The 24,353-nt window shown below is 50.5% G+C and overlaps 2 protein-coding genes across 6 annotated transcripts in view; both read right to left on the bottom strand.

The window, feature by feature from the left end:
- Window positions 1-15,384, bottom strand: part of Tmem63a (transmembrane protein 63A) — a 36,133-nt gene extending 20,749 nt beyond the window's left edge. The window contains exons 1-8 of one of the 5 annotated variants that reach the window (XM_052200189.1): window positions 15,167-15,384; window positions 10,552-10,751; window positions 7,731-7,810; window positions 4,971-5,034; window positions 4,147-4,184; window positions 2,203-2,345; window positions 1,346-1,397; window positions 751-859 (exon numbers count right to left, since the gene is read on the bottom strand). In XM_052200189.1, the coding sequence (XP_052056149.1) occupies window positions 751-859; window positions 1,346-1,397; window positions 2,203-2,345; window positions 4,147-4,184; window positions 4,971-5,034; window positions 7,731-7,810; window positions 10,552-10,737 (672 nt within the window). In that variant the 5' untranslated portion in view covers window positions 10,738-10,751; window positions 15,167-15,384. The other 4 variants (XM_052200191.1, XM_052200190.1, XM_052200193.1 and 1 more) reach the window with 4 other exon arrangements.
- A 3,841-nt stretch (window positions 15,385-19,225) lies between these two features.
- LOC127697285 (left-right determination factor 1) lies at window positions 19,226-22,933 on the bottom strand. Its single transcript, XM_052200321.1, has 4 exons — window positions 22,551-22,933; window positions 20,830-21,076; window positions 20,347-20,592; window positions 19,226-19,997 (listed from the first exon to the last, which is right to left on the bottom strand). Exons 1-4 carry the CDS (start codon window positions 22,798-22,800, stop codon window positions 19,634-19,636), a joined length of 1,107 nt encoding a protein of 368 aa, XP_052056281.1. The 5' UTR covers window positions 22,801-22,933; the 3' UTR covers window positions 19,226-19,633.
- Window positions 22,934-24,353: the final 1,420 nt, after the last annotated feature.

The following is a 24,353-nucleotide window of genomic DNA, read 5'->3' as shown; positions in this document are numbered from 1 at the left end:
CCTGGCACACGTCAGGCAAGCACTCTGGCACTGGCTCCCGGTCCTCTATGGACTCTTTACTTCACAGCAGTAGCTACAAGCCCTGACCCCACAGATCGAGTAGCAACACAAAGGAAAATTTCCAAATTGTTGCTTACCAGTAAATTAAAAACAACCCTACTACTAAGCTGAATATGTTGATGTGTGCTTGCAATCCTATCCCTTGGGAGGTGGGGACAAAATGAGCATACATTCAAGGTTGTCCTTGGCTGCCTGGGTACTTCAAATGACCCTGTCTTTAAAAAAGATGATAGATGGTGGTGGTGGTGGTGGTGGTGGTGGTGGTGGAGGTGGTGGTGGTGGTGATGGCAGTAGTGGTGATGGTGGTGATAGTGGAGGTGGTGGTGTTGGTGATGGTAGTGGTGGAGGTGATGGTGGAGGTGGTGGTGGTGGTGGTGGTGGTGGTGGTGGTGGTGGAGGTGGAGGTGGTGGTGGTGGTGATGGCAGTAGTGGTGATGGTGGTGGTAGTGGAGGTGGTGGTGTTGGTGATGGTAGTGGTGGAGGTGATGGTGGAGGTGGTGGTGGTGGTGGTGATGGTGATGATGGTGATGTGGTGGTATTGATGACAGGTGAGTGCATAAACATGGAAATCAGATTCCAGCACCCCTCAAGTTCACTACTGATATGGTTCAGTGGAGGCCGTGGGGACTGTCCCCTCCTTCTCTCACTGGAGACCCCCCAGAACATCCCCCAGGCCGCAGCTTCACCTACCAGACTCTCCTCTTTGTATCTGATGGACCGTGTGTGGTGCCACATAAAACCCACGGTGAGGAAGAGGTAGATGACGGAGAAGACTGTGTGCAGCCAGAGGAGGTTGTTGCTAAGGAAGATATCACCTGTTACCAAGGCTGGACATCCCAACAGAAAGGATGGGGTGCAGGGCTGGGGCTGAATCACCCTCAATGGGCACTTTCCAAGAATCGGTGGCTTTGCCCTCAACAGAAGCCACAGTATTTCGGAGAGATCTCTGTTCTTACACGGGCTCTAAGCCTCTTTTAAAACCGAAGCTGCCTGAGATACACTCATACCTAAGCTTCTCTCTCCTAACACGGGGCTCTAAGCCTCCCACAAAACAAAAGCTGCCCGGGGCATGTTTACACCACAACCCAGTAGCACAGCAGCTGTTTAGGGTTAGGGTTGGGATTGGGATTGGAGTTAGGGTTAGGGTTGGGGCTGGGTTTGGGGTTGGGGCTAGGGTTAGGGTTGGGGCTGGGGTTGGGGTTGGGGTTCGGGTTAGGTGTTTCCAGCCTGCTCTTGGCTCCCAAACCAGCTACCTCTGTGGTCAGCAGGCTCCATCCATACTCACTCTGTCTGCAGGTTTGCTATCGTTGTCCTCCCAAAGCTGTAAGGGTCTTTATCTGCAGAGAAACAGACACTTAGTGCTGGGGTCACAGTGGGAATCCAGGAAGGGGCCTAACTGACCTTGGTCTGCATGGGTCTGTAACTCAGAGGAGGCACAATACAGGATGCCTAGACCAGATGGCCAACAACGGCACCCATCAACCTGTCTAGACCTCCACCACTCAGGACCGCTGCTACAGCTCACCATGCCGGCAAAGTCAGAATTAAAATCCGCCTGGCACGGAGGTTTGTTTTAAAGATGCTGTGGCAAGAACTAGTAGCAGCCTTGGTTGTTAGCAGTGAGAATGTTGAGAACATGGATGTCACAAGTAGATCTGCGATGGCGGTCTGGAGGCTAAGGAGATATAATTCCACAATGACTTTGTGTATCACAAGCATCTGGGTCCGTGAATGGTGCCTTCCGATATAGTCTAAAGCTGGGGGTGCTGGCTCTGCTTGTAACTCCACCACTCAGAGGGTAAGGAAAGACTAGCCTGGACCACATGGTAGGATCTTGTCTCAAAAAAAAAAAAAAAAAAAAAAGCAAAATCACACTTACTGAAACCTGCCCAATGCTATAGGCCTTATGGTTGGTTTACCAGTTTTTTCCCTACTTAGATAGAATGGAAAATTGATATTTAAGGGGTCCCAGCTCACAGCCCTGATTCAGAGGGATTCTCTTCTAGATTTTTATTTGGATGGTAATTTTCCCAAAGTCACCCTGAGACTGTCTCACATTCCCCAGGGTCTACCCTACCAAACTGAGTCTTCCCTAGATCCCACTCCACCCCAACACAGGCACTGGCCAAGAAAGGGTCTCACCCAGCAAGTCTCCTGAGAGGTTGACAGGCAGGATGACGCACAGGGACAAGAAGCTGATCACCACCAGCAGGAAGATGATATGCCTCTGGAAGGACAGGTAATGGATGGCATCCTCTCCACACCACTCCAGGATTTGGTCATCGCTGGCCAAGACACAGACACGCAGACATACTTTTAACAGGTAGCAGTGGAAGAAGCCGGGCTTGCAAGGCCTTGCATGGAGTATTCATCCCGTCTTCATGAGAATTGTAGGAGAGGGTATTTTACACCACATCTTTTACTTAGATATAGGTGGATACCAAGGCACAGAGAAACTGTGGCTTTGAGGACCACACAACTTGTAAAGGCAAATCTATTGGCATGGGTTCCCGGGCCATCTTCAGCCCAAGCATCATGCTCTCAGCGAATAAACTACTATCTCCAGTGTTCTGTTGCTAGAAACATCTATGCTCCTGTCATATGATGGATGGATGAGGTGTGCGCAGAAGACTTTCCCACAATCCCTATTTGCTTCCACAGAGAGCAAGTGTGGCTGGCTATTGAAAACCAGAGCTCTGGAAATGCCATGCAGTTCACCTGGGCCCACCTTCACACTGTATCTCCCTTTCCCCAGCCCTAGGATGGGCTGGGACACTTTATGTCTCAATCTGTCCAACTGTATAACTCCTTCCCGTTGTCCCTGCCACATCCCCATAGATGGGGAGTAACTTGATCTGCCTTCCTACCCACAAAGAATTCCTGGGTCAGTTGGAAAGTCCCAGGCTCACAAAACAAGCCAACAAAACTTTAATTAGATTACATAGTACTATAAAAGAAAAGGCCAGATTTCCTTTTCACAGAGGGAGGACAGTCAGGGGTTCCACATACTCCTCCCTCTTCTGCACATGGAGGGGTTCCAAGGCTCCTGCTCCAGAGACCAGGCAAGCCTTGCGTGGTAAAGCTGGTGACACATGAAAAGAGTGAGTTTGCACAGCCCGGGACTGGCACCAGCACTGTAGTGTGGGCTCACACAGTCACATCCGCATGGACTCAGAACCGTCCACTTCCCACCCCACACACCCACACACAGAGCTCTGGGATGCCAAGAGTTAAGTCACATCTGACCCCTGAGGGTGCTCACAGGCATGGCAGCTGGCATCACATTTGCCTGGTGCCTTATGTCAGGATGTGCTGTGCAGCTAACATCTTTCCACTGCCAAGCAAGCCAGGCGCATGCCCAACTGCTTCCTCTTCCTTCTCTGGCTTCTCTGTGTGACCCTGCCTCCCACCAGCAACCTCGGGGACAACTCCCACTAAACTCCCACACAAATCAGGTGGAGATATCGAAGTCCCCGGAGAGGAACTCAGAATCCCTAAACCAATTTCCCCAATTCCACAATGTCCTTTTCTTTTACAGTATTATGCAATCTAATTAAAGTTTTGTTTTGTTTTGGAGGGGAGTTGCTCCAACTCCAACTGGAGGGGAGTTGATGGGAAATATTCTACTTGATACCTCACATTGATTACATATGGCTAGGAACTCGGCTAGATGGGTTTATATGCATCAGAATGAGTAGGTAGGGAAAATTAAATTCATTTAGCCAAAGGCCAGGGATACAGCTCAGAAGTACAGCACTTGTCTACTATGCATGAAGCCCTGGTTTCAATTCCATACTCAGACAGCTGCCTCATTTGGTTCAAGCGTTTATCACTAGATTTGAGAACCTTTGAAATCCAACTATGGTTTGGGGATGTCTGAGCCCCAGTAGGGGCCTCCTTCTTCCCCATGCCCTGTCTACAGGGACATTCCAACCTTCGTTCTAGGCCTTATACACTGTTTGGGTCCTCCACTGGCAAAGTATGAGAGACACCACTTCAGACTCAAACATCTCAGCTACGTCCTCCTGAACGGCCAAGTACCCACTCGAAGTCACATGCTCCAGCAGACTCCCCTATCTTACTCACTGCAGGCGGAAGATGGCCGTCAGCCAAGGGCAGCATCCCTGGAGACAGAGAACAGGTATTAGCATCCAGCACGAATGCCTTTGGGAGGCAGATACAATCACATCTTTGAGATTAAATCACCATTCTGCTTGGAGCCGTGTAGAACAGGATTTTCCTTCACACATTCGGTGAGCTGCCCCCCTCCCCAAACTCTTATTCTTTGCAAGACACAACCCCATGGCAGGTGGGGATTTTTAAAAAAAAAGACACAACAGGAACCAGTCTAATGAATTAGAAAGTACCCCAGCACGGGCCTTAAAGAGGGAACAAAATGTGTAGGTGACATGATCTCTCACATCTTACTGCTCCATAAAGCTAGCCTGTTACCAGCTGGGAAAGACAAATATTTGCCCATCACTCAGTCAACAGTGACTAAGTACCTACCAGATAGCCAGTGCTGGGGACAAGGCTATACGAGGCAGAATTCCTGCCCACATCTGGCTCAAAATCTAGCAGACACGTCAATAATTAACCCTTCTACAAGAACCATAAATAAGAGACAAGTTTCTGGCAAAGCCCAGGAGATGCACAGCCTGTTCTGCCCAGAAAGGCAATGGAGCCTTGCAGTGAGGGATCATTTAACCACTGTCTCCTTCCAGATACTTCCAAGGCTTCATGTTTCTGTTCATATAAAGGGGACTTTCCCCAGAGCTAACCACTCACAGATCACAGTGCTGTTAGTCACTAAACCAGGAGTGTGAACACCTAGACCTCAGTCAATCATTACTGCCAGGCCGTACCCTCTGCCCTTCAAGCTACAAAATGACCATCCATCAGATACCAACCAGCTCGTTCTCAAAATCTTGTTGCCCTGAGGAGGAAGAGGACAGTCTCTGGAATCTGGCCTCACTGTAGACAAAAGGAGAAAAAAAAACAGATAAATAATTCTGAAATTAAAAAAAGGTTGAATATACATGTCCAGTATTTGATCCAAGCTATTGACTCTCAGTTGTGGCAGCAAATATAAACTACTCCAAAAAAAACATATGGAAGCAAAGTCCATAAACCCATATGGTAGGAAACTCTGTGTTGTATGGGCTGTGTACAGGGCCAGGGTATCAAGGAACCATAGCTATGTGCACACCCCAGGGCCAGGGTATCAAGGGACCATAGCTATGTGCACACCCCAGGGCCAGGGTATCAAGGGACCGTAGCTATGTGCACACCTTCCAACCTCAGTACTGAACTAGTCTGCCTACAGGAACTTCAGGGTGTTATCTGTTTGTTGTACATTTCCTAACATTCAAATCAATTTGTAATGCTGCATTTTATTCTACCACAGTGGCTGTAATGACAGGTAATAGGGGCTTCATTGCAGAGAAACAGTCTGAGTTCAAATCCCAGCAGCCATATGGTGGCTTACAACCATCTGTGATGGAATCCAATGCCCTCTTCTAGTGTATTTGAGATTGAAAAGTGCACTCATATTCATAAAATAAATAAAATGTTTTAGCAAAATAAAATCCTATGACAAGTGAAAAAGTATCACCTTAGAAAAATAAAATTCGCATTCTACATAAGAATGTAAAAAAAAAGCATGTACATGCATACACACAGTATTTTATCTAACTTAAGATACCAGTGGTAATCAGACACATAATTTTTTAATGAATCATTAAGAGAGACACAATGTTGCCAATTAAACTACAATTGATGAAACTCTCATGTTGGACATGGTGGTACACACCTGTTATCATCCCAGGACTCAACTGAAGGCTGAGGCAGGAGGATCATAAGTTCAAAGACCCACCTGGATGGCTGGGACATAAAAGACATATAGATAGATAGATAGATAGATAGATAGATAGATAGATACATACATACATACATACATACATACATACATAGACATTCCAATTCTAATGGTGAGAATGCTAAAGTGCTCAGAGTTAAATGAACCAACATATTAAATACAGTGTCATGTGTGTGTGTGTGTGTGTGTGTGTGTGTGTGTGTGTGTGTGTGTGTGTGTAATACTACATTAGTAAACTGTCAGGTGCTGTTTGAGCTCCCTGAGAGGCTGGCTGTGGGGTTATTCATCCCAGCCCTCACGGCATCTCAGAACCAGACAGATCTGTCTCAAAATGTCCTCCAAGCCCCCTATCAGGGAATGAGGTGCCCCTCCACAGCTCCGTGACGTGGAGGGAAGAGGACAGCAAACAGCCCTAAGTGTGAACGATTGTATTCGTAACAGTTAGGAAGTAAGCCATTCCCACTGAAGGAACTTCCCACACCCTCTCCTGCCTTCTGAGATAGGTAGGACTCATGCTCAGGCCCTTGCTGACTAAGAACCTGTCTTAGTCAGGGTTTCTATTCCTGCACAAACATGACCAAGAAGCAAGTTGGGGAAGAAAGGGTTTATTGTGCTTACACTTCCACATTGCTGTTCATCACCAAAGGAAGTCAGGACTGGAACTCAAGCAGGTCAGGAAGCAGGAGCTGATGCAGAGGCCATGGAGGGATGTTGCTTACTGACTTGCTTCCCCTGGCTTGCTCAGTCTGCTCTGTTATAGAACCCAAGAGCACCAGTCCAGGGATGGCACCACCCACTGTGGGGCCCTCCCCTGCTTGATCACTAATTAAGAAAATGCCTTACAGCTGGATCTCATGGAAGCATTTCCCCACCTGTAGCTCCTTTCTCTGTGATAACTCCATGCCTGTGTCAAGCTGACACACAAATCCAGCCAGTAGAGAACCGTTGAAAGGATACCTCAGATGTGGGGGTAGAGAAGCGTCTCCTTAAATGTACCTTCCTTCCTCATCCCACCACTGCAACATCTCAGAGGCTGAAGCAGTGATGTGGGGCCCCGGGGACAGGACTGGAGGGGGCACCTGACAGCTTCCTCTCACTTCATGATGCCTCAGCTGACACAAGTTCCAGAGGTTCACAGCAGCCAGACAGAACAGGAAAGACTGGTTCAAGTACTCATCTTCACCTTTAGAAAAGTGCACAGAACTGTCCCCACCCAGCACGGACCCGGAAGGGCCTAAGGTCTGGACAGAGAGCCTGTGTTTTGTTAACGGGCTTGTCCAACTTGAGCCCTGACCAGGAAGGGAGGCAGGGAGCTTCCTTCTTCCTCACTCAGCCAGCCCTGGCGCAAATTAATTAACTTCAGATACGATGCTCTAAGGGAGATGTGTGCAAGGTGAAGAAGAAAATAGCATCCTCCTTCCCTGGTGACAAAACCCTAAAAGCAATGCTGATCTTTCACAGCCTGAAACCAGAGCCCCAGAAAACAGAGGAGCTTCAGCCCTTGGTTTCCTGTGAACACAGCTCTAGTCATTGAGGCCTCACAGGGGTCTTTGGTGAGCATCAGAGAGGAAGATACAGCTCCTGGCATAGTCCATCCCAGAAACACACATACATAAACATATATACATACATACATACACACACACATACACATACATGTAAGCATACCTGTATCATCAACATACACACATATATTTGCAATGCACACATATATACATGCACAATATTCACACTCAGAAGGATACTCAGATGTGCTCACACTCTAGGCAAAAGGTTCTGTTGTTTTATTTACCTGCCTGCTTCTGATACCAGGGCTATGCGACCATAATCCCAGAATCTTCTCCTTATGATGGAAAACACCAGGATTAAAAACTGAAAGGACAAAGGAAACCAAGTCAGAGTAGACTGTCTGGGCTCTGGGGGGTGGCCAGACTCTGAGGGGAGAGGACTCCATCCAGCCCAGAACAAGCACAGAGCTCAGCAGCCTGGTACCTCCCTCCACTATGCCCACGTCACCAATGATGTCACACCACCTGAGGCTTGGATGGAGTCTTTCCAGTCAAGCACAGCAGCAGCAGCAGACCCCAAGTCAGAAGGTGAGGTTTGGCCTCACCAGAGAAAAAGCCCCTCCCCTCTTTACCTCATTCCAAACCCTTGTTTTTAGGGTGAAGGCCTCACTAGGTGGCCTAGGCTTGCCTCAAACTCCTGAGCTCAAGTCATCCTCCAGCCTCAGCCCTTGGTGTGCACCTGGCTTGATTTTTTGAAAAATTGCATTTCATTTGTTTTGGGTCCAATTCTTCACATTTACCTCCCCTAAATGCAAGCCTTCAGACCCCACAAAACAAGTGCATCCATCCAGTGAATGGCCCTGGCCCTCTAGGCTAACCCAACCCCAGAGAGCTGAGACAGAAGAACAGGCCTGTGTGATACAACAAACTTATGTGCAGAGCAAGACCCATTTCTGCCTATGGTGTTCAGATGTCTCAGACACTTGCCTGCCTCCTCAGACCCTTTACCTCTGCCTTGGCCAGCTCTCTAGTGTGTCTTTGCCTCTCTCCCCAATTTACATGGGCTCCTTTGAGAGTCAGAGATAGGGGGAAAGACATCAAATAGCATAGGCTTGCCTGCTTCGGCCATGTGTTTATTTGGTGCTGGGGTGGAACCTGGCACCTTAGACAGACTAGGTTTTGAAGTCATATGTTATTTCCTTAAAGGAATTCCACAAGCCCTGATTTTTGCGGAATTTTCTTAAGGTGAGTCAGGACGTGGGTGCTGTGTCCCCAAAGACAGATGAGTCCCACTGTAGACCAAACCAGGCGCTCGGGACGCAGTCACCCTCTGTCATTTCTTGCCTCTCTGCACACAGTGTGGACATCTTCCCCCACACCTTGGTCTTCTCTGGTTCAAACATAGCTTCCGCTTGACCCTATAAATTCCTGCAATAAAAATCTGAACTCAGGGCCTGGAGAGATGGCTCAGTGGTTAAGAACACTGACTGCTCTTCTGAAGGTTCTGAGTTCAAATCCCAGCAACCACATGGTAGCTCACAACCATCTGTAATGGGATCTGACACCTTCTTCTGGTGTGTCTGAAGACAACTACAGTGTACCTATATAAAATAAATTAATTGATTGATTAATTAATTAATTTAAAAATCCAAACTCAGAGGGCTTGGGGTAGCACAGAATGGTACAGTATGAGAAGATTTGGACTCACTCTCCAGTGCAAATAACAATAATCTCCCCAAATCCATCCTGGTTGTATAAGTCCATCATCCCACCTATTGGGGTAGCTGAGACAGGAGGATTGCCTGAAGCCAGGAGCTCAGAGATCATCTTCAGCAACATAGTAAGACCCTGTCCCTCGTGGGGAAAAAAAATATCCCTTCTACCAGCACCATCTAGATGACAATGGCTTTCTCCCTAAGCCGCCCCCCATCCCTGGGCCCCACTCACTCCTGTGCAGACCCCTCACCTTAACCAACTCTCCCCATCTGCCACACCCTGCCTGCTCCCCGCTTTTGGGCCCACAAGCATGGATAACTGTTCTCCTGCTGGAAGGAGTGTGCTGAGAATGTTTGTTGGTAGCAGGGATTCCATGTTTCCGGAAAGCCAAGGTGGAACAGGCCTTTGCGCATAGCAGCCCGGCTGAGTAACCAGGTAGCAAACCTCAGGGGTAACAATGTAGACCTTGGCCCTAGGAACCGAAATTAGGAAGAAATGCCCTTCCTGTGGACAAGTTTGGGGTCAGGAGATGCGGGGGTGGGAACCCCTGCTCCTCCTGCCTGGCAGGAACTGGGGTCCTCTGACTATCTCGCCTTCCACCCTAGCTTCCCTACCCAACCTAGCCAACCTGCTCCAGGGAGACCTAGGATGTGACCTCCACCCTCCCATCCACCCCATGGTCTCTGTTCTTAGAAGCTAGGGTCAAGGGAGCAATTATTCTGGGGGTGTTTGTGAAAAGACAGTACATGTTAACCCCAGTAAACCTAAACCAGTCAGGTTGGAATATGTGAGATGTGGTTCGGTAGGAAAGAGCCTGTGGAGTATGGAACATGCATAAGGCCCTGGGTTCTATCCCTAACACACACACACACACACACACACACACCTCAACTGTTGTTGAGTCACACTGCAAAGATAATAACCCCTGTTTCAAATGGGAAGACGCTTTGTGAACAGAAGGTCAACATTAAGGAAAAAGCCACACGTGCCCCGAGGTCAGCTCAAAGAATCTATTTCTGGTTCCCAAAAGCCCCCAGGCATCCCAGGACAAAAAGAAACACCACTCACACCCTACAAGTTGCACCTGCTCTAACCCTGGTCCATATCCCGCATTCCCATCTCTCATGCCACCCACCCCGAGGGCCAGTGAGACAAGACAGGACCGGCTGGTGGCTGTGTAATCTGGATCACACTCACACACAAGGTCCTACTCTATCCCCAGATCCTCTGAGAAAGGAACCATTACAATGGCTCCAGAAGTCAAGGTCTATCTACCCATGTTCAGGCTCCCAGAACACGCACGGGCTCTGTGCCTATCTACCTCACGTGAGTTTCCTAGAAGGTCCTAGGGAACAAAGGGTTAAACACGTAACTGAGAGGGGATCTTACCAGAAAGCAGCTGACATCTAGGAGCAGGACAGTGGGGATACCTCCAAAGGTGACACCCTGGAGCACAGTGCTGTTTTGGGCTGAGTTGTAACAATAGGAGTCTTTGGAACTATTCCCAGAACCCGGGTGCTCACGGATTGACAGAGCCTTGGATGGCCAGGGATCCAGGAACGGGGAGCTGGTCATTGTGCCTTCTCTCCCTAGAGAAGAAGAAGGATAAGATCAGAGTGTGAACTTGCAGTTTTCCCCCAGCCAGTGCCGCCACAGTCAAAGGTAAGTGTTTCCCATCTACCCACCCCCACGCGGTGGAGCACAGAATCTGGACATCACACCTCTGTCCCTCATAGAGTCCACAAAGACTAGTTCCACTTACAGGAACAGCCCAGATGGTCAGATTAGACAACCGGTTCAGGGATGCAAAAAGCTGATACCCAAAAAGGGTAAATAAGATAAAGGGGGGTGGGGGTGGGGGGGTGGTCAGTGGTAGCCACAGCTGAAGTTCCTCTAGCCTCAAGTGCTGCTGGGAAAATAACTCCCCCAAGAGTCCTCAGAGCATCCAGAAACAGACAGTAGCGAGGAAGAGGCCTTCCCACAACGGCTGGGAAGAGGAAGAAGCCTCAGCCGCCAGCTGAGGAACAGACAGGAACACTGTTGGTCCATCAGAGAAGAGGACAGGAGCCCACCCCAACTCTCCTCAGCACATCAGAGCCGGAGTCTCCAAGGCTGGTTGACTTGTTCTTGGAATCCAAGTTCCAGATACTTAATAGCCACCCACGTCCCAAACTTAGAAGCTGGGTGCCACAGGATTGAACCTCCAATCCTGACTCCCAGAGCCCAGGTTTTCACTCTGTAAGCCCCATCACATCTCTGGGCTTCCCAGAAAGAGGCAAAAGTGGGAGGGGCAGATAGAGCAGAGAGGCCTAGGCCCTCTCCTGGGCGAGGCTCAGAGCCCAGCTGCACTCAGCCCCACCCTCTTCCAGTCATCCCTCCCCTTTAACAGAAGGTTCAGTGTTTGAAACAGGCACAGCTGCAGGCTGCAAGCTGACTCCAGAAGGCTCCCAGAACCCCTGGCAAATTTAATGGAAATCTACAGTCTGTCCCCTGGCACTGAGGCCCAAGGCCTGGGTGCCCAGGTTCTGACCTGCTTCACATCATTTATGAGTGAACCTCCTTCCTTAGGTTCCCACCTCCCCAAGTCTGCTTAAATTGTAATTCTCAAAGGACTTCCTTCCTCAAAGTCTGTCTCTTCTGCCTACTAGAACGGTAGAAGTTTTAGGGACAAGCAAGGGGAGTGCAGAGAATGGACTCAGATATCTGGACTACTGAAGGTGTGTTCTGGGTTGGGTGGGGTAGGGTCCCAGTTCTGACTCCTGGCACTGGTGTGCAGACACACACAGACCCACACACATGTCAGCTCAGACTCACATATGCAACACACACATGCACACACACACACAGACACACACACACACATGCCAGCTCAAACTTACATATGCAACACACACATGCACAGACACACACACACATGCCAGCTCAGACTCACATATATAACACACACATGCACACACATGCACACACACACATGCCAGTGCAGACTCACATATGCAATACATACATACACACACAGACCACAAACATACACACACACACACATGCCAGAGCACTCTCATATGCAATACACACACACACAGACCCACATACACATGCCAGCGCACTCATATGCAATGCATATATACACACACACCAGCGCAGACTCACATACGCAATACAGACACACACACACACACACATGCCAGAACACTCACATATGCATATGCAATACACACACACACACAGACCCACATACACATGCCAGCGCACTCATATGCAATACATACACACACACACACGCCCAAGCACAGACTCACTCTTGCAACGTACCAGATAGAAATTGAGGGAAGGATGGGGGAGGAGACTGGGATTAGGAGAAAGGATCACTTTCCCTTCTATAAGGAAGGCAGTGGCTGTAGACAGACATGTGTTTGGTGCCATGGGGTTAGTGACCATGAGCAATTATAAATACCACTTCCACCGGGAGCTGAAGTCCCTGCTTCTCTCCTTTAAACCTCACCCAGAGGAGCAGGAACGGTCTCAGAAGGCCCGCCATCCCAGCACTCAAGGAAGAAATAGGAGGATCGGGATTTCATGGCCAGCCTCAGCTACACAGAAAGCTTGAGACCAACAGACATGACTCCAGCCTCCGTGCTCACACCTCCTGAAGTCTCAGGCACCCTAGGCACTAATGGAAATCTCCACATAAGGGGGGGGAAATCACCAGGACGCCAGTACTTCGAAACATCCCTGCCTGTGATGCAAGGCTGTTCTGTCACCACACTTAGGGAGGAAGGACTGTGAGCCTCTGCTGGAGAAATCCCCAGTGGGTTCAGCCCCTCCCACGCCCCAGCCCTAACAGCTCCAAGTTTTAGTGAGTCAGGCCTCTCTGGTCTGCTTCTCCTTTCCTGCTAGGCTGTCCACTTTGACCTGCCCCTGCGGCACCAACATTCACACCCTGTCCTGATGCCACCCGTGTCGTCACTTAAGTCACAGGGAGCCACCTTCTTCTAGTATAGGGTTTCAGAGCAGAAACCCTCTACACTCTGCTGTTACTCTGAGACCTGCCCAAATGTCTTCCATCCACGTGCCCATTTTCTGGTCATGCCCAGTGAGTTTCTTTCTACCTGGCTTTGCACCTAAACTCCAGGAACAAGATTTCCACCGCCTGCCAGGGTTCCTCTGCGCCGCCCTATTTCTCTCTCTTCACCCAGCAGGACCTGCAGCTCCAGGTCCACATCTCTTGTCCAATGGAATTAGGCCCTGCCAAGGTCAGGAGGGCCTCTCTCCCTCAGAAGCACAGTGGCTCTGGGCTTGAGGTGACATACCAAGCCAAGGCTTCATACAGACACCCGGAGGGCTGCTGCAGCACCCCAAGGTCCCCTCAAACTAGAATTGGGGGGAAATGAAACCCCGCAGAGCAAATAAGGAAGGCTTGGAAAGAGAAATGGAAAAACATCCTCATAAATGCTCACACACAGAGAGTGTTGTCCCAAGGAAGGGAGGGGCAGGGGTGGTGCTGGGGGTAGGAAGGGTGACTCACCAAAGTTGCTCTTTCAGGGGCCTGGAAGAAAGAGAAGCCTGACCCCCGGAGGGTACCTGTGGCTCCCTTTCCCTAATGGCCGACCTCACTCCTAAGGCTTTTTTCTCTTGCCAAACAGGTTCCCAGGAGAATCTACAAAGTTTGGTAAGAACTAAGGGAGGGAGGGTGTGGCGGCACACACCCATGTACCCCAACATGCAGGAGGCAGAGGCAGGTGGATCTCTGCGAATGCTAAGCCATCGGGACTACAGAGTAAGACCCTGACTCAAAAGCAAAACAGAAGAACTAAGGGAGGTCAGCCAGCAGAGAAGGCGGCCTGGGCACAGGCAGGTCCAGTCTGGCTGTTCTGCCTCAATATCCCCTGTGGGCTAGAATCAGGGAGATCAAATATAGTGGAGCAAACAAGGAGGACTTGGCAGGTGACAGGATCAGAAGCCACGGTCCCAGACACTCAGCTGCTCCAGCTAGGAGTGAGCAGCCTGTCTTACCCAACAGCTGCAGGAAGAGTCAGAGGCTGCTACTGAAAAAGCTCCTAGACTCTGAGCAAGCCAGCCCTCTCATGCCTCCCAAAGGAACATGCTCTGAGAGGGCAGGCGGGAACACGCCCACCAGGGGGCAGAAAAGGCTCTGGGTGTGGGGAGGAAATCAAACAAGTCCCTAAGGGGTGGGAATGCTGCTGAAAGCCACTACATGGGGTGAGAGGGCGCCTAAAAAAAAAGCATTAGACTCTGGGGTCTCAGGAGCCCCGCCTCGGCACACACTCTTAGCAATAGTCACCATCCCACATCAGACGAATATTCATTCGTACACGCTCCACCAGATGATTTGCACCCCAAATTCTCAACCCTGGGAGCCAACCAAAGCTTCAGGACAGAAAATATATTCTCAGGCCTTTAGCAAAAGTCCCTACAGCTGTCGTCCCCTGTTTGGGCCTGAAAGACAGCAACTCCACCTCACCCGAGGTGTCAGGTAGCCTGGCTTATCAGGTCTGGGTAAGTTGTTGTCTTAAGTGTCTTTTGTTTTTTTTGTTTTTTGTTTTTTTTTTTTTTTTCCTGTCGCAGCTCTTCCCTCCCCCTCCCGCCCTTCCCCAAGTCCCCAGTTTTCCTCCACCCGGAGGTACCAGGACAGGAGGGACTGGTCACCCGGACAGTACACAAGCCGGGTCTAGCCTCGTAAGGAATTAAAGAAGAGAGGGCTCCGACGCTGCCCTTCGGGTCAGGCGGGGAAATCGGAGCCCACAAACAAACTTGGAAGCCCGCGGAGGAGGTGGAGGGAAGGATCCGCCACGCAGCCAAGAGCTGTCAGGAAGTCCAAGCGGCGCGGGGTTTGACTGGCACTCTCTAGCCACCTACCCGGCTACTGTCACCCGACAATCGTCGGGGAAGGAGATCTGAGGCTCCCCGCCCCGCGAGGACCCCGGCTGGAGCGTCCTGGGAGGGTCCGGCCGCGACCTCCCCGTCTCTGCTCCCCTTCCCACTTTACCTGCGGCGGCGGCGGCGGCGCGCGCGCCCGGGGGAGTGGTCAGTCCTTACCTGGAGGGGCGGGGCGGCGTCCCCACCACTTAAAAGTTACAAAGTGAAACTCCGGCGCCTCTTGCACATGCGCAGAACTGTGTCCACGGGTTACCTAATTTGGACTCTTCGCTCGCGCCGGCGCCAACTGGACCTCGAGAACAGTGCGCCGGGCAATGAGCCCCTCTGTGGTTCTCTAACTCTGGTCCACGCGTGGCGTCCTCACTGAGGTCTAGGGGCGGGACCAGACCAGCTAACGCCCACAAAGCTGGGAGAGCTCGTCTCCGGACTGCCTTTCCTTTGTACCCTAGCACATTCCCACTGAGAGGGCACTGGGCCGTGCCTAGGATGGTTGCGGCGTTGGAAAGCATCTGCAGATGTTCGTGATTCAATGTCCCCAGGAACTTCTGAGCTGGCCCAGTTGGGTTGCAGGGTGGGGGAGCACCAGACACAGTGGACCTACCCAGTTCCCAGCCATCTGCAGCGAAGAGAGCACCGCCACATAAGGGAGCTGGGACCTTGAAAGTTCCAAAGCTCTGTCCTGCCCCAAATAAAGTACAGCATTTCCAGCGTTCCCTAGAAATACAAGTTACTGCGCCGCCTCGGGCCACCAGCTTTGCCAACTGGGGCCAAACACGCTGAGCGTCTGGTATGTTCTGGCTGGGACTTGGAGGTTTCCAACTAACCAGGGGCCTCTGCACCTACTCTGCGCCCTCACCCAGGACTGGGTGTGTTAGGGAACTGGAGTAAGGACCCTGGCGGAGCCACTGCTGCAAACCACCTACTCGCAGGCCACAGTTTCCACATGGAAAGGAGTGGGACCAAAGCTCGCTGTAGAGGTCTTGCCATACTGACTCCGCCATGCCTGAGCAGCTCCTCGGTCCCCAAGGCACAGCTGTTTCTCTGACCTCACTTCCATGTCTGAGCTTTCATCTTCTACTGTAAAGATAAAAATACCCTCGCAGCCTCCCTGGTCCTGATGCTAGTCCAGCTTGCGGCTGTCTGAAACTGGGTGTCTCTTTCCTCTCTCCTTTCTCAGTCCCTTTCCCGCTTCCATCTCCCACCCCCTTAAGTACCTAGCTAACAGTTAATTTCCCAGAGCTGCCCTCTGTCCTTGTCTTTTCTTTGTTAGGGACCCCACAACAGGCTTCCCTCGGCCCCTGGGGGTAGGCCTCTGGTCATGCCCTTGTCTCCTCCAATTAGCTCTGCCTGATCTTCTCCTGGCCCTCTTTAGTCCTCATTTCTGCCTTTGTCGATGATGCTGACACCTGCTTGGCCTGTGCTCTGAAGTCTAGCCCCAGTCATTAGGATAATGGCAAAAACTGCCAAAGAAAAAGGTTAGGGCCTGAAGGAAAGGCTTTCCACGTCTGGTCTTCAGTAGGGTACGGTTGTCTCGAGTCCAGGGAAGGCTGGGATGGATCAGAGTGCGTGAGTTGACAAAACCTGGGCTAGAGATGTAGCTCAAGTTGGCAGGGGCTTTGGGTAGTGTGCGTGATACCTAGTGACGCATAAGCCCGTCGAGGTTTGCGAGCCCGTAATCACAGCACTCCGGATGTGGACGCAGGAGGATGAGAGGTTCAAGGGGTAAGCTCAGGATAAAGGCGCTGGCCACGAAAGCCTGACTAGCTGCCCCTGACCCTCAGACCCACTGCTGAAAGAGAGAACCAGCTCCCTAAAGTTTCCATCTGACTTCCACAGCCCGCGCGCGCGCACACACACACACACAAATACACACACACACACAAAATTTAATTTTTTAAAATATTCAAGGTCAGCAGGCAGTGGTGGTACATGCTTTTACCCAGGAGGTAAAGATAGACAAATTTCTGTGAGTTTGAGACCAGCCTTGTCTACAGAGTGAGTTCTAGGGCAGCTGAGGCTACACAGAGAAACCCCATCTGGAAAAAACAAAAACAAAAATATCAAAGCCAAGAAAGGCTTTAGTCCCAGCACTTGGGACACAGAGGTAGGCAGATCTCTGCTTTGAGGCCAGCCTGGGCTACAGAGTGAATTCCAGGATAGCCAGGGCTACATAGAGAAACCCTGTCTTGAAAAAAAAAAGTTGGGGCTGGAGAGATGATGGCTCAGCGGTTAAGAGCACTGACTGCTCTTCAGAAGGTCCTGAGTTCAAATCCCAGCAACCACATGGTGGCTCACAACCACCCGTAATTAGATCTGCTGTCCTCTTCTGGAGTGTCTGAAGACAGCTATAGTGTACTTACATATAATAAATAAATCTTTAAAAAAAAAAAAGTTAACTCAAAGGTCATCTTTGACTGCATATGGAGTTGGAGGCTATCCTAAGCTACATAGCACTTCTCTCAAAATTATTATTATTATTATTAAATTAATAAATATAAAATAAAAACATGCAGCTACATAGTGAGACCCTGTCTAAAAAAATAAATCTAAGGTGTGAGTTGAACCATCCATAGGCCTGGTTGTACCAGTGTGTAAAGTAATTATTAAATTATTGGTTCCTTAAACCAAAACCACAGAAGTTAGGGGTTGCTGCTGCTATTTAGGGGATCAGGACAAGAAAGCAGATGAGACCAGAGGATGTGGAATTGGAAGCCAACAGCTGTACAGATTTGTAGGGAGACTAAGAAACCCATTCCCTGAGCTGAGACGCTGGCCAAGCTTCTTGCATTCTTTCTTTTTTAAGATTTATTTATTTAGCCGGGCGGTGGTGGCTCACACCTTTAATCCCAGCACTTGGGAGCCAGAGGCAGGCAGATTTCTGAGTTCGAGGCCAGCCTGGTCTACACAGTGAGTTCCAGGACAGCCAGAGCTACACAGAGAAACCTGTCTCGAAAAAACAAAACAAAAACAACAACAACAAAAAAGGTTTATTTATTTATTTCATGTATGTGGGTATACTGTTGCTGTCTTCAAACACACCAGAAGAGGGCATTGGATCCCATTACAAATGGTTGTGAACCGCCATGTGGTTGCTGGGGATTGAACGCACAACCTCTAAAAGAGCAGCCAGTGCTCTTAACCGCTGAGCCACCTCTCCAACCCCAAGCTTGTCTCTTAAAAGCCTCTGCATACTTGGCAGCCTACCAGGGCATAGCCAACGCTGTGAATAGCACTGCTTGTATCAGCCCAAGAGGAGTGAGGTCCATCCTTCTAGAATTATGACTTTGGGGTTTTTTTTGGCTTTTTTTTTTTTCTTTTTTTGAGACAGGGTTTCTCTGTGTAGCCCTGGCTGTCCTGGAACTCACTGTGTAGACCAGGCTGGCCTCGAACTCAGAAATCCGCCTGCTTCTGCCTTCCAGAGGGCTGGGATTACAGGCATGCGTCACCACCGCCCCACGACTATGAATTTTTTCTTATTTATTTATTTGAAACAAGGTCTGACAGTGTCGTGCTGGCTGGCTTGAAATTCTCTATGTAACAGGATGGCCTCAAATTCAGAGCCTCTGCTGGGATTAAAGGTGCACACCACCACACCTGACATGATTTTTTTTTTCTTAATGCAACTAGATTTGAAATAAAACCTGAATTGCTGGGCTCAGAAAAGCCAAAAATCTCAACAGCAAAACATTTCTATCTCAGTTCTGAAAAGCAGACGCTGCCGCCGACTTGGATCCAAATGACTATCATCAGTCTTGGCTTCCTTTATCTTTGAAACCTCGACCAAGTCTTAGCTAAGTCAAGTTCTTTAGGTCCAGTTAAGTTGACCTAATGTGCCAGGCGGTGGTGGCACACACCTGTAATCCCAGCACTCTGGAAAACAGAGGCAGGTGGATTTCTGAGTTCAAGGCCAGACTGGTCTACAGAGTGAGCTCCAGGACAGCCAGGGCTACACAGAGAAACCCTGTCTTGAAGAAAAAAAAAAAAAAAAACAAATCCAAAAAACGGGAAAAAAAAATGTTGACCTAACGCCAGACCTTTCTTTTTCTACCTCTGCTTACACAGATGTAGTTTAAATGGGGAAGCAAGCTAGAGCTACACAAAGAAACCCTGTCTGGAGAGAGAGAGAAACAAAAAATAAGGAAACAGAAAGTTACAAAACAAAGCCTATTTTATTCACTTCCAGCAAAGCCAGAATTGCCTAGGCTGAGCATGTTTGATACACTTGTGTCTTAGGTCCAGACTCAAGACTGGCACTCAGCCCAGATCCAGAGACATGTTAACAGAACAATGCAATTGGGAATTCTGTCCTTAGTTTATAGTATCTATACATGTAAGTGCTTCGCATACAGTGCAGTGAGCAATATGAGGACAGAGACCACTAGGTAGCGCCTCCAGTGGCCAGCGAGTCACATTCCTTGAAGGTAAAAATTTGGGGATGAGGCTGGTTCCAAGGAAGCAAGGCCCTCACACTGAGCATTGGCCCATTAGGGATTTAGAACCCCCAACTCGCCGCTGGTATAATGAGCACTTCAGATTTACATAAAAGTCACATCCTTGGGGAGGCCACACCCTGTGCCTATGGCTCCAGCCTCCTGGGTATGAGCGCCCCATCCGAGGCACAGCTACACGTCTGCACCCTCATGTTGGGCAGGCTGACCACTTGAGGCCTGGTCTTGCCATCCTCCTTCATGCTGACAATCATGGGCAGAGAGGTCATCTCTGAGGCAACACACTGCCGAGGCCCCAGAAATGGCCACCTGCTCGTCAGGGACTCCGGCAGCTGCGGGCAGCTGCCCACGCACTCATAAGTCAGGAACCCTGGAGGTTCCAGGATCCAGTTCTCGGCCCACTTCATCCCCTGCAGGTCCAGATACATCTCCTGGCGACAGCATCGGGTGCCTTCAGTCACTGGTGCCTCGGGGTCGCAATTGCCTTGAGCTCTGTTGGGTGAGAAGTCAGAAGTCAGCTGAAACTTGGCAGAGATCCCGGCATCTGGGAGAGACTTAAGATCTAGCTCTGCGGGATTGAAGAACTGGGCTGGATGTGTAGCTTATTAGGAATTTTCTGGCTTAGATTTCAACCCCAGTGCCACAGCAAAGGAAACAACTGAATATTGGGTATTAATTTGGGGATGGATAGCTAAGAACTAAAAAATAAATAATATTTACTGGGAGCTTCGTAAGAGTCAGAGGAAGCCTTTTCTAAATATCCTCCCGTTCTGAAACTTTGTCATTTCACAGTGAAGTCAAATTCCCCATTTGTCCCTGGATTTCGCTTATCAGTGCCTACCCGTAGTCCTTGAGGTCCAGCGTGTGCAGCTCCAGCTGCGGCTCGCCCTGCCCCTTGCCGTCCGGCGTCCCCTGCGCCGCGAACCGGACCAACTTGTGTGCGCTCCAGGTCCCCGCGCCCAGATGCTCCCTCTGCACCGACACCTGGAGCAGCAGCGGCTGCCTCGGCCGGCTCAGCTGCTGCCAGAAGTTCACGGCCTCCGTCACGTCGAAGGTCTTCCAGCCGCTCTCGTGGATGGACACGAGCCTGAGACACAGCGGCGCGCGTCAGGCGAGGGGACTGGCAAGCTGTTAGGGAGGCCCTGGAGGAGTCTGTCGGGTCCTGCACCCACGCCTATCATCTGCTGCTCCCCTCCCCCCAGGCAGGGCCGAACCCGCACTTCCCAACTCTCCCAACACACACACACACACACACACACGGGGGGGGGGGGGGCGGTGAAGAAGGGAGAAGGGAGGGAGAGAGAGAGAGCGCGCGCGTCTATACCTAGAATCAATAAGGGCAGTGCGGTTGGAGCCGTCGTCGCGGAAGCGCAGCCACTCGATGGTGACCCGAGCCCGGGCACTGTGTGGGGACAGCCTCTTTTGCCTCCGGAGAGCTGTTCTGGGCACCGGCTCCTGGAACAGCCGCAGCACGGCCTGCACCAGCTCGCTGTTCGGCGGCAGCCGCTGCTCCATGCCGAACACTAGCAGGTGACTGGAGGTCTCAGACACCAGGAACCTGCCTGCCACCTCTGTGGACAAGGACAAAGTCAGCCCGGTCTCTACAAGTACCAGATAACATGCAGGGAGGCAAGACCTAAGGTCAATGGCCAAGATTCCTTAGTAATCCTCAGAGAGAATTGTGAGTAGTAAGCCCTCTAATGTCGTCGAAAAGAATCTCTCTCTCTAGAGAAAAGAAGCCCAAGATGACTGTGGAACTGTGTCGTTCTTAAGAGACAGATGCTCTTGTGAGGGGTTCCTGTTCAGTGGAACAGGAGTCTGTGAACATCTTTATCAGGATTGCTGAACCCTGGGGCAAATGTTAAGACCTTTAAGAATGGGGCTAGAGAGATGGCTCAGTGGTTAAGACTTCTCTTCCAGAGGTCCTGAGTTCATTCAATTCCTAGCAACCACAGTGTCGCTTACAACCATCTGTAATGGGATCTGATGTACTCTTCTAGTGGGTCTGAAGACAGCTACAGTGTACACATATACATAAAGTAAATAAATAATTCTTTTTATTTATTTATTTTTTTGGTTTGGTTTTTCAAGACAGGGTTTCTCTGTGTAGCCCTGGCTGTTCTGGAACTCACTCTGTAGACCAGGCTGGCCTCGAACTCAGAAATCCACCTGCCTCTGCCTCTCAAGTGCTGGGATTAAAGGCGTGCACCACCACGCCTGACTTAAATAATTCTTTTAAAAATAGAAAGAAAGAAGGAAAGGAAGAAAGAAAGTAAGAAAAAAGAAAGAGAGAGAGAGAGAGAGAAAGAAAGAAAGAAAGAAAGAAAGAAAGAAAGAAAGAGAGAAAGAAACTTTAAGAGCATTGTCACATTCCTAAGTGGCTCCTGCCAGTGTGCTCTCTAGGATAGCACAGTGGTTACCTAAGCAGCCAGCCTTATCCTCAGCAGACATCTGCATTGCCTGGCTGTTCAGAACCAGCGTCCTTATATCTCCAGGCCTAGGTACCTAGGACAGTGAGTTGGTGGCTGTGCCCAGGAGGGCTGTTTCCAGCGGGAAAAGGCTGCACCACCATGCAGGCCCTTGATATTTGACAGCTAGATACCTGTTCTCTCTCTCTCTCTCTCTCTCTCTCTCTCTCCCAAATTCTGTCACCCAGGGCTGCCTCCACCTCAGGAACTGTTCTCTGTCCATGGCGAGACACAGTCAGCCGCTATTCCAGGTGGGGATCCCACAAAGTTCTACCTGGCCTTGGTCGCTCCAGAGTCCAGAGGTTCTGTTTTTCTCTGCTCTCCTCCCTCTTCTCTATGCCTTAATTTACCAGCAAGCACAGTCCCCCTTGTCCTATCCTGAGGGTCCTTCCGTGCACAGCAGATCCCCAGTGCCCAGACCGCCCAGATCTGCTCCCTCTAACAACTGCCTCAGACTGTGCTCCTCCCCCATGACTTTGACTCTGAGCACCAGAGGCAAGGGCCCGTTCACACCACAGGTGGAAGGCAGGATCAGTCTGCCCTTCCAAGAGACCAAGGACGACAGGGGAGGGCTCACCTCGAAAGTTCTGGCTGAACCTCTTGCCTCGCGAGCGGCTGGCATGGCTGTGCTGTAGCAGGGCCACATACTGGGCCCTCACATGGGAAGGGATGACCATCCCTTCCACATCAGCCTTGTCCACGACTGGAGGTCGATCAAGCTGCAGCTGTTGCAGTAGGCTGCCCAGGACCTGCTCTCCAGTCAGGGCTTCTCCACAGCTATCCAGGGACAGTGCCCAGAATGCCCAGCAGAGGCACAGGAACGGCATGGTGCTGTCCAGGAAGAGGAGCTGTGGATGTGTGTGTCCCTGAAGTGTCCTGAAAGGGTCTTGAGTCTGCAGAGGGCTGGTACGAACAGCTTTATAGCTGGTCCTGGGGTGAGGGGCAGGGAGGAAGGAGAGAGGCCACACCCCTGGGACCTCCTAGGAGCTCAGCATGAAACAAGCCCCTGAGCCCTGAGGAGGGGCTGTCTAGAAAGGACACAAAGGCCTGTCTGGACTGAGAACATCTGGTCACCACTGTCTGTTAGCCATATACTTCACCATTGACTTAAGGGTGTCTGACCAATTAGGGCATTCAGGGCGGGGGTGGGGGTGGTAATAGCTCAGAGGTAGAGCACTGGCCCTACACACCTGAAGCCCTATTCAATCCCAGCATGGGTTGGAAGGTGGGTCCCGGGAAGATGTGGAGGTCTTGTTCTCTGCTGGATGCCTGCTCCCAGTGTTTCTCTGCTGGATGCCTGCTCCCAGTGTCTGGAATGTGCACCTGTAGTCTAGTCCATTGCTGCTTCCAAACCCGGGAAAGAACCAGATGTCAATCAACACCTGGGCTCTCCAACTGACTTGCTGCCAGTACACCCGGCCAGGTGTCCGAACGACTTCTAAGGCTGATAAGAGTCAAGCTGCTCCACTTTGGGGGGTGGGGGAGGGGACCCTCCCTGGTTACAATGCCTGGGATTAGCCAATTAGGAACCTTTCTTGCGGTATGGGAATTAGAGTTGAAAATCTACCCCATCCCAATCTCTGAGCCAGAGTACAGCGGCTCAGACAAGACCAAGACGCAAAATAGTTAAGATAGGTGCCCACATAGTGGTTTCTAAATATTTTCTGCCAGGTCCTGCCCGGGCTCTTGAGGACAGCCAGATGAACTCAATGCAGTGTGTGGCTGCGTTGGGGACGGGGTGTGTGGCTATACGCCGGAGTATACTAAGCCTTCTCCAAGATGCAGCTGGGATACCTGAATGTGGATTTGTGAGCTGACTGAAGAATTATACTGGAGAAATAAAACTGAGCAACCTGACAGGGGTAGGGCTGCTGAATAAAACCCGTACGGAATTTGGGACATGATTACACTAATATACTAGTCATTGTTTGCCTGGGATTTGCATTACACCAGTATCTAGAGGTTTTATTTGCAGATTCTGACAATCTTAGACAGCGGATAGAAGAAACCACACCACCTTGGATTGTAAAACCTGTCTGTGCCTTACCCGGCTCTCCAGCAGGGTCACCCTTTGTTATGTAGAAGAGCAGCTGCCTTCCCTACCACTCCTGCCTGGGTCTGACCCAGGTCAGGCTTGAGATTGGAAAGCAGTCCCCAAACCAGGAGAGGGGGCCCCTGGAGTAAAGCCTGAAGCTCCTGACACGGTGCCTTTCTCGGCTCAAGGCCAGCGCTAAGGACCAGGGGTGGGCAGTGGCTCAATCCTACAGGGAATGAGGGCTAAGGTAAAAGAGAGGCCTGGTGCTGCCTACCACTCTCCGGCTCCAAACAGAGGTTGGGCTGCTGGGGCAAGCACTGCAGTGGGAACAGACGTCACCTTGGG

This window comes from Apodemus sylvaticus, chromosome 12, assembly GCF_947179515.1.
Source record: "Apodemus sylvaticus chromosome 12, mApoSyl1.1, whole genome shotgun sequence".
Taxonomy (NCBI): Eukaryota; Metazoa; Chordata; class Mammalia; order Rodentia; family Muridae; genus Apodemus; species Apodemus sylvaticus.
This window is presented reverse-complemented; position numbering and strand designations above follow the sequence as displayed.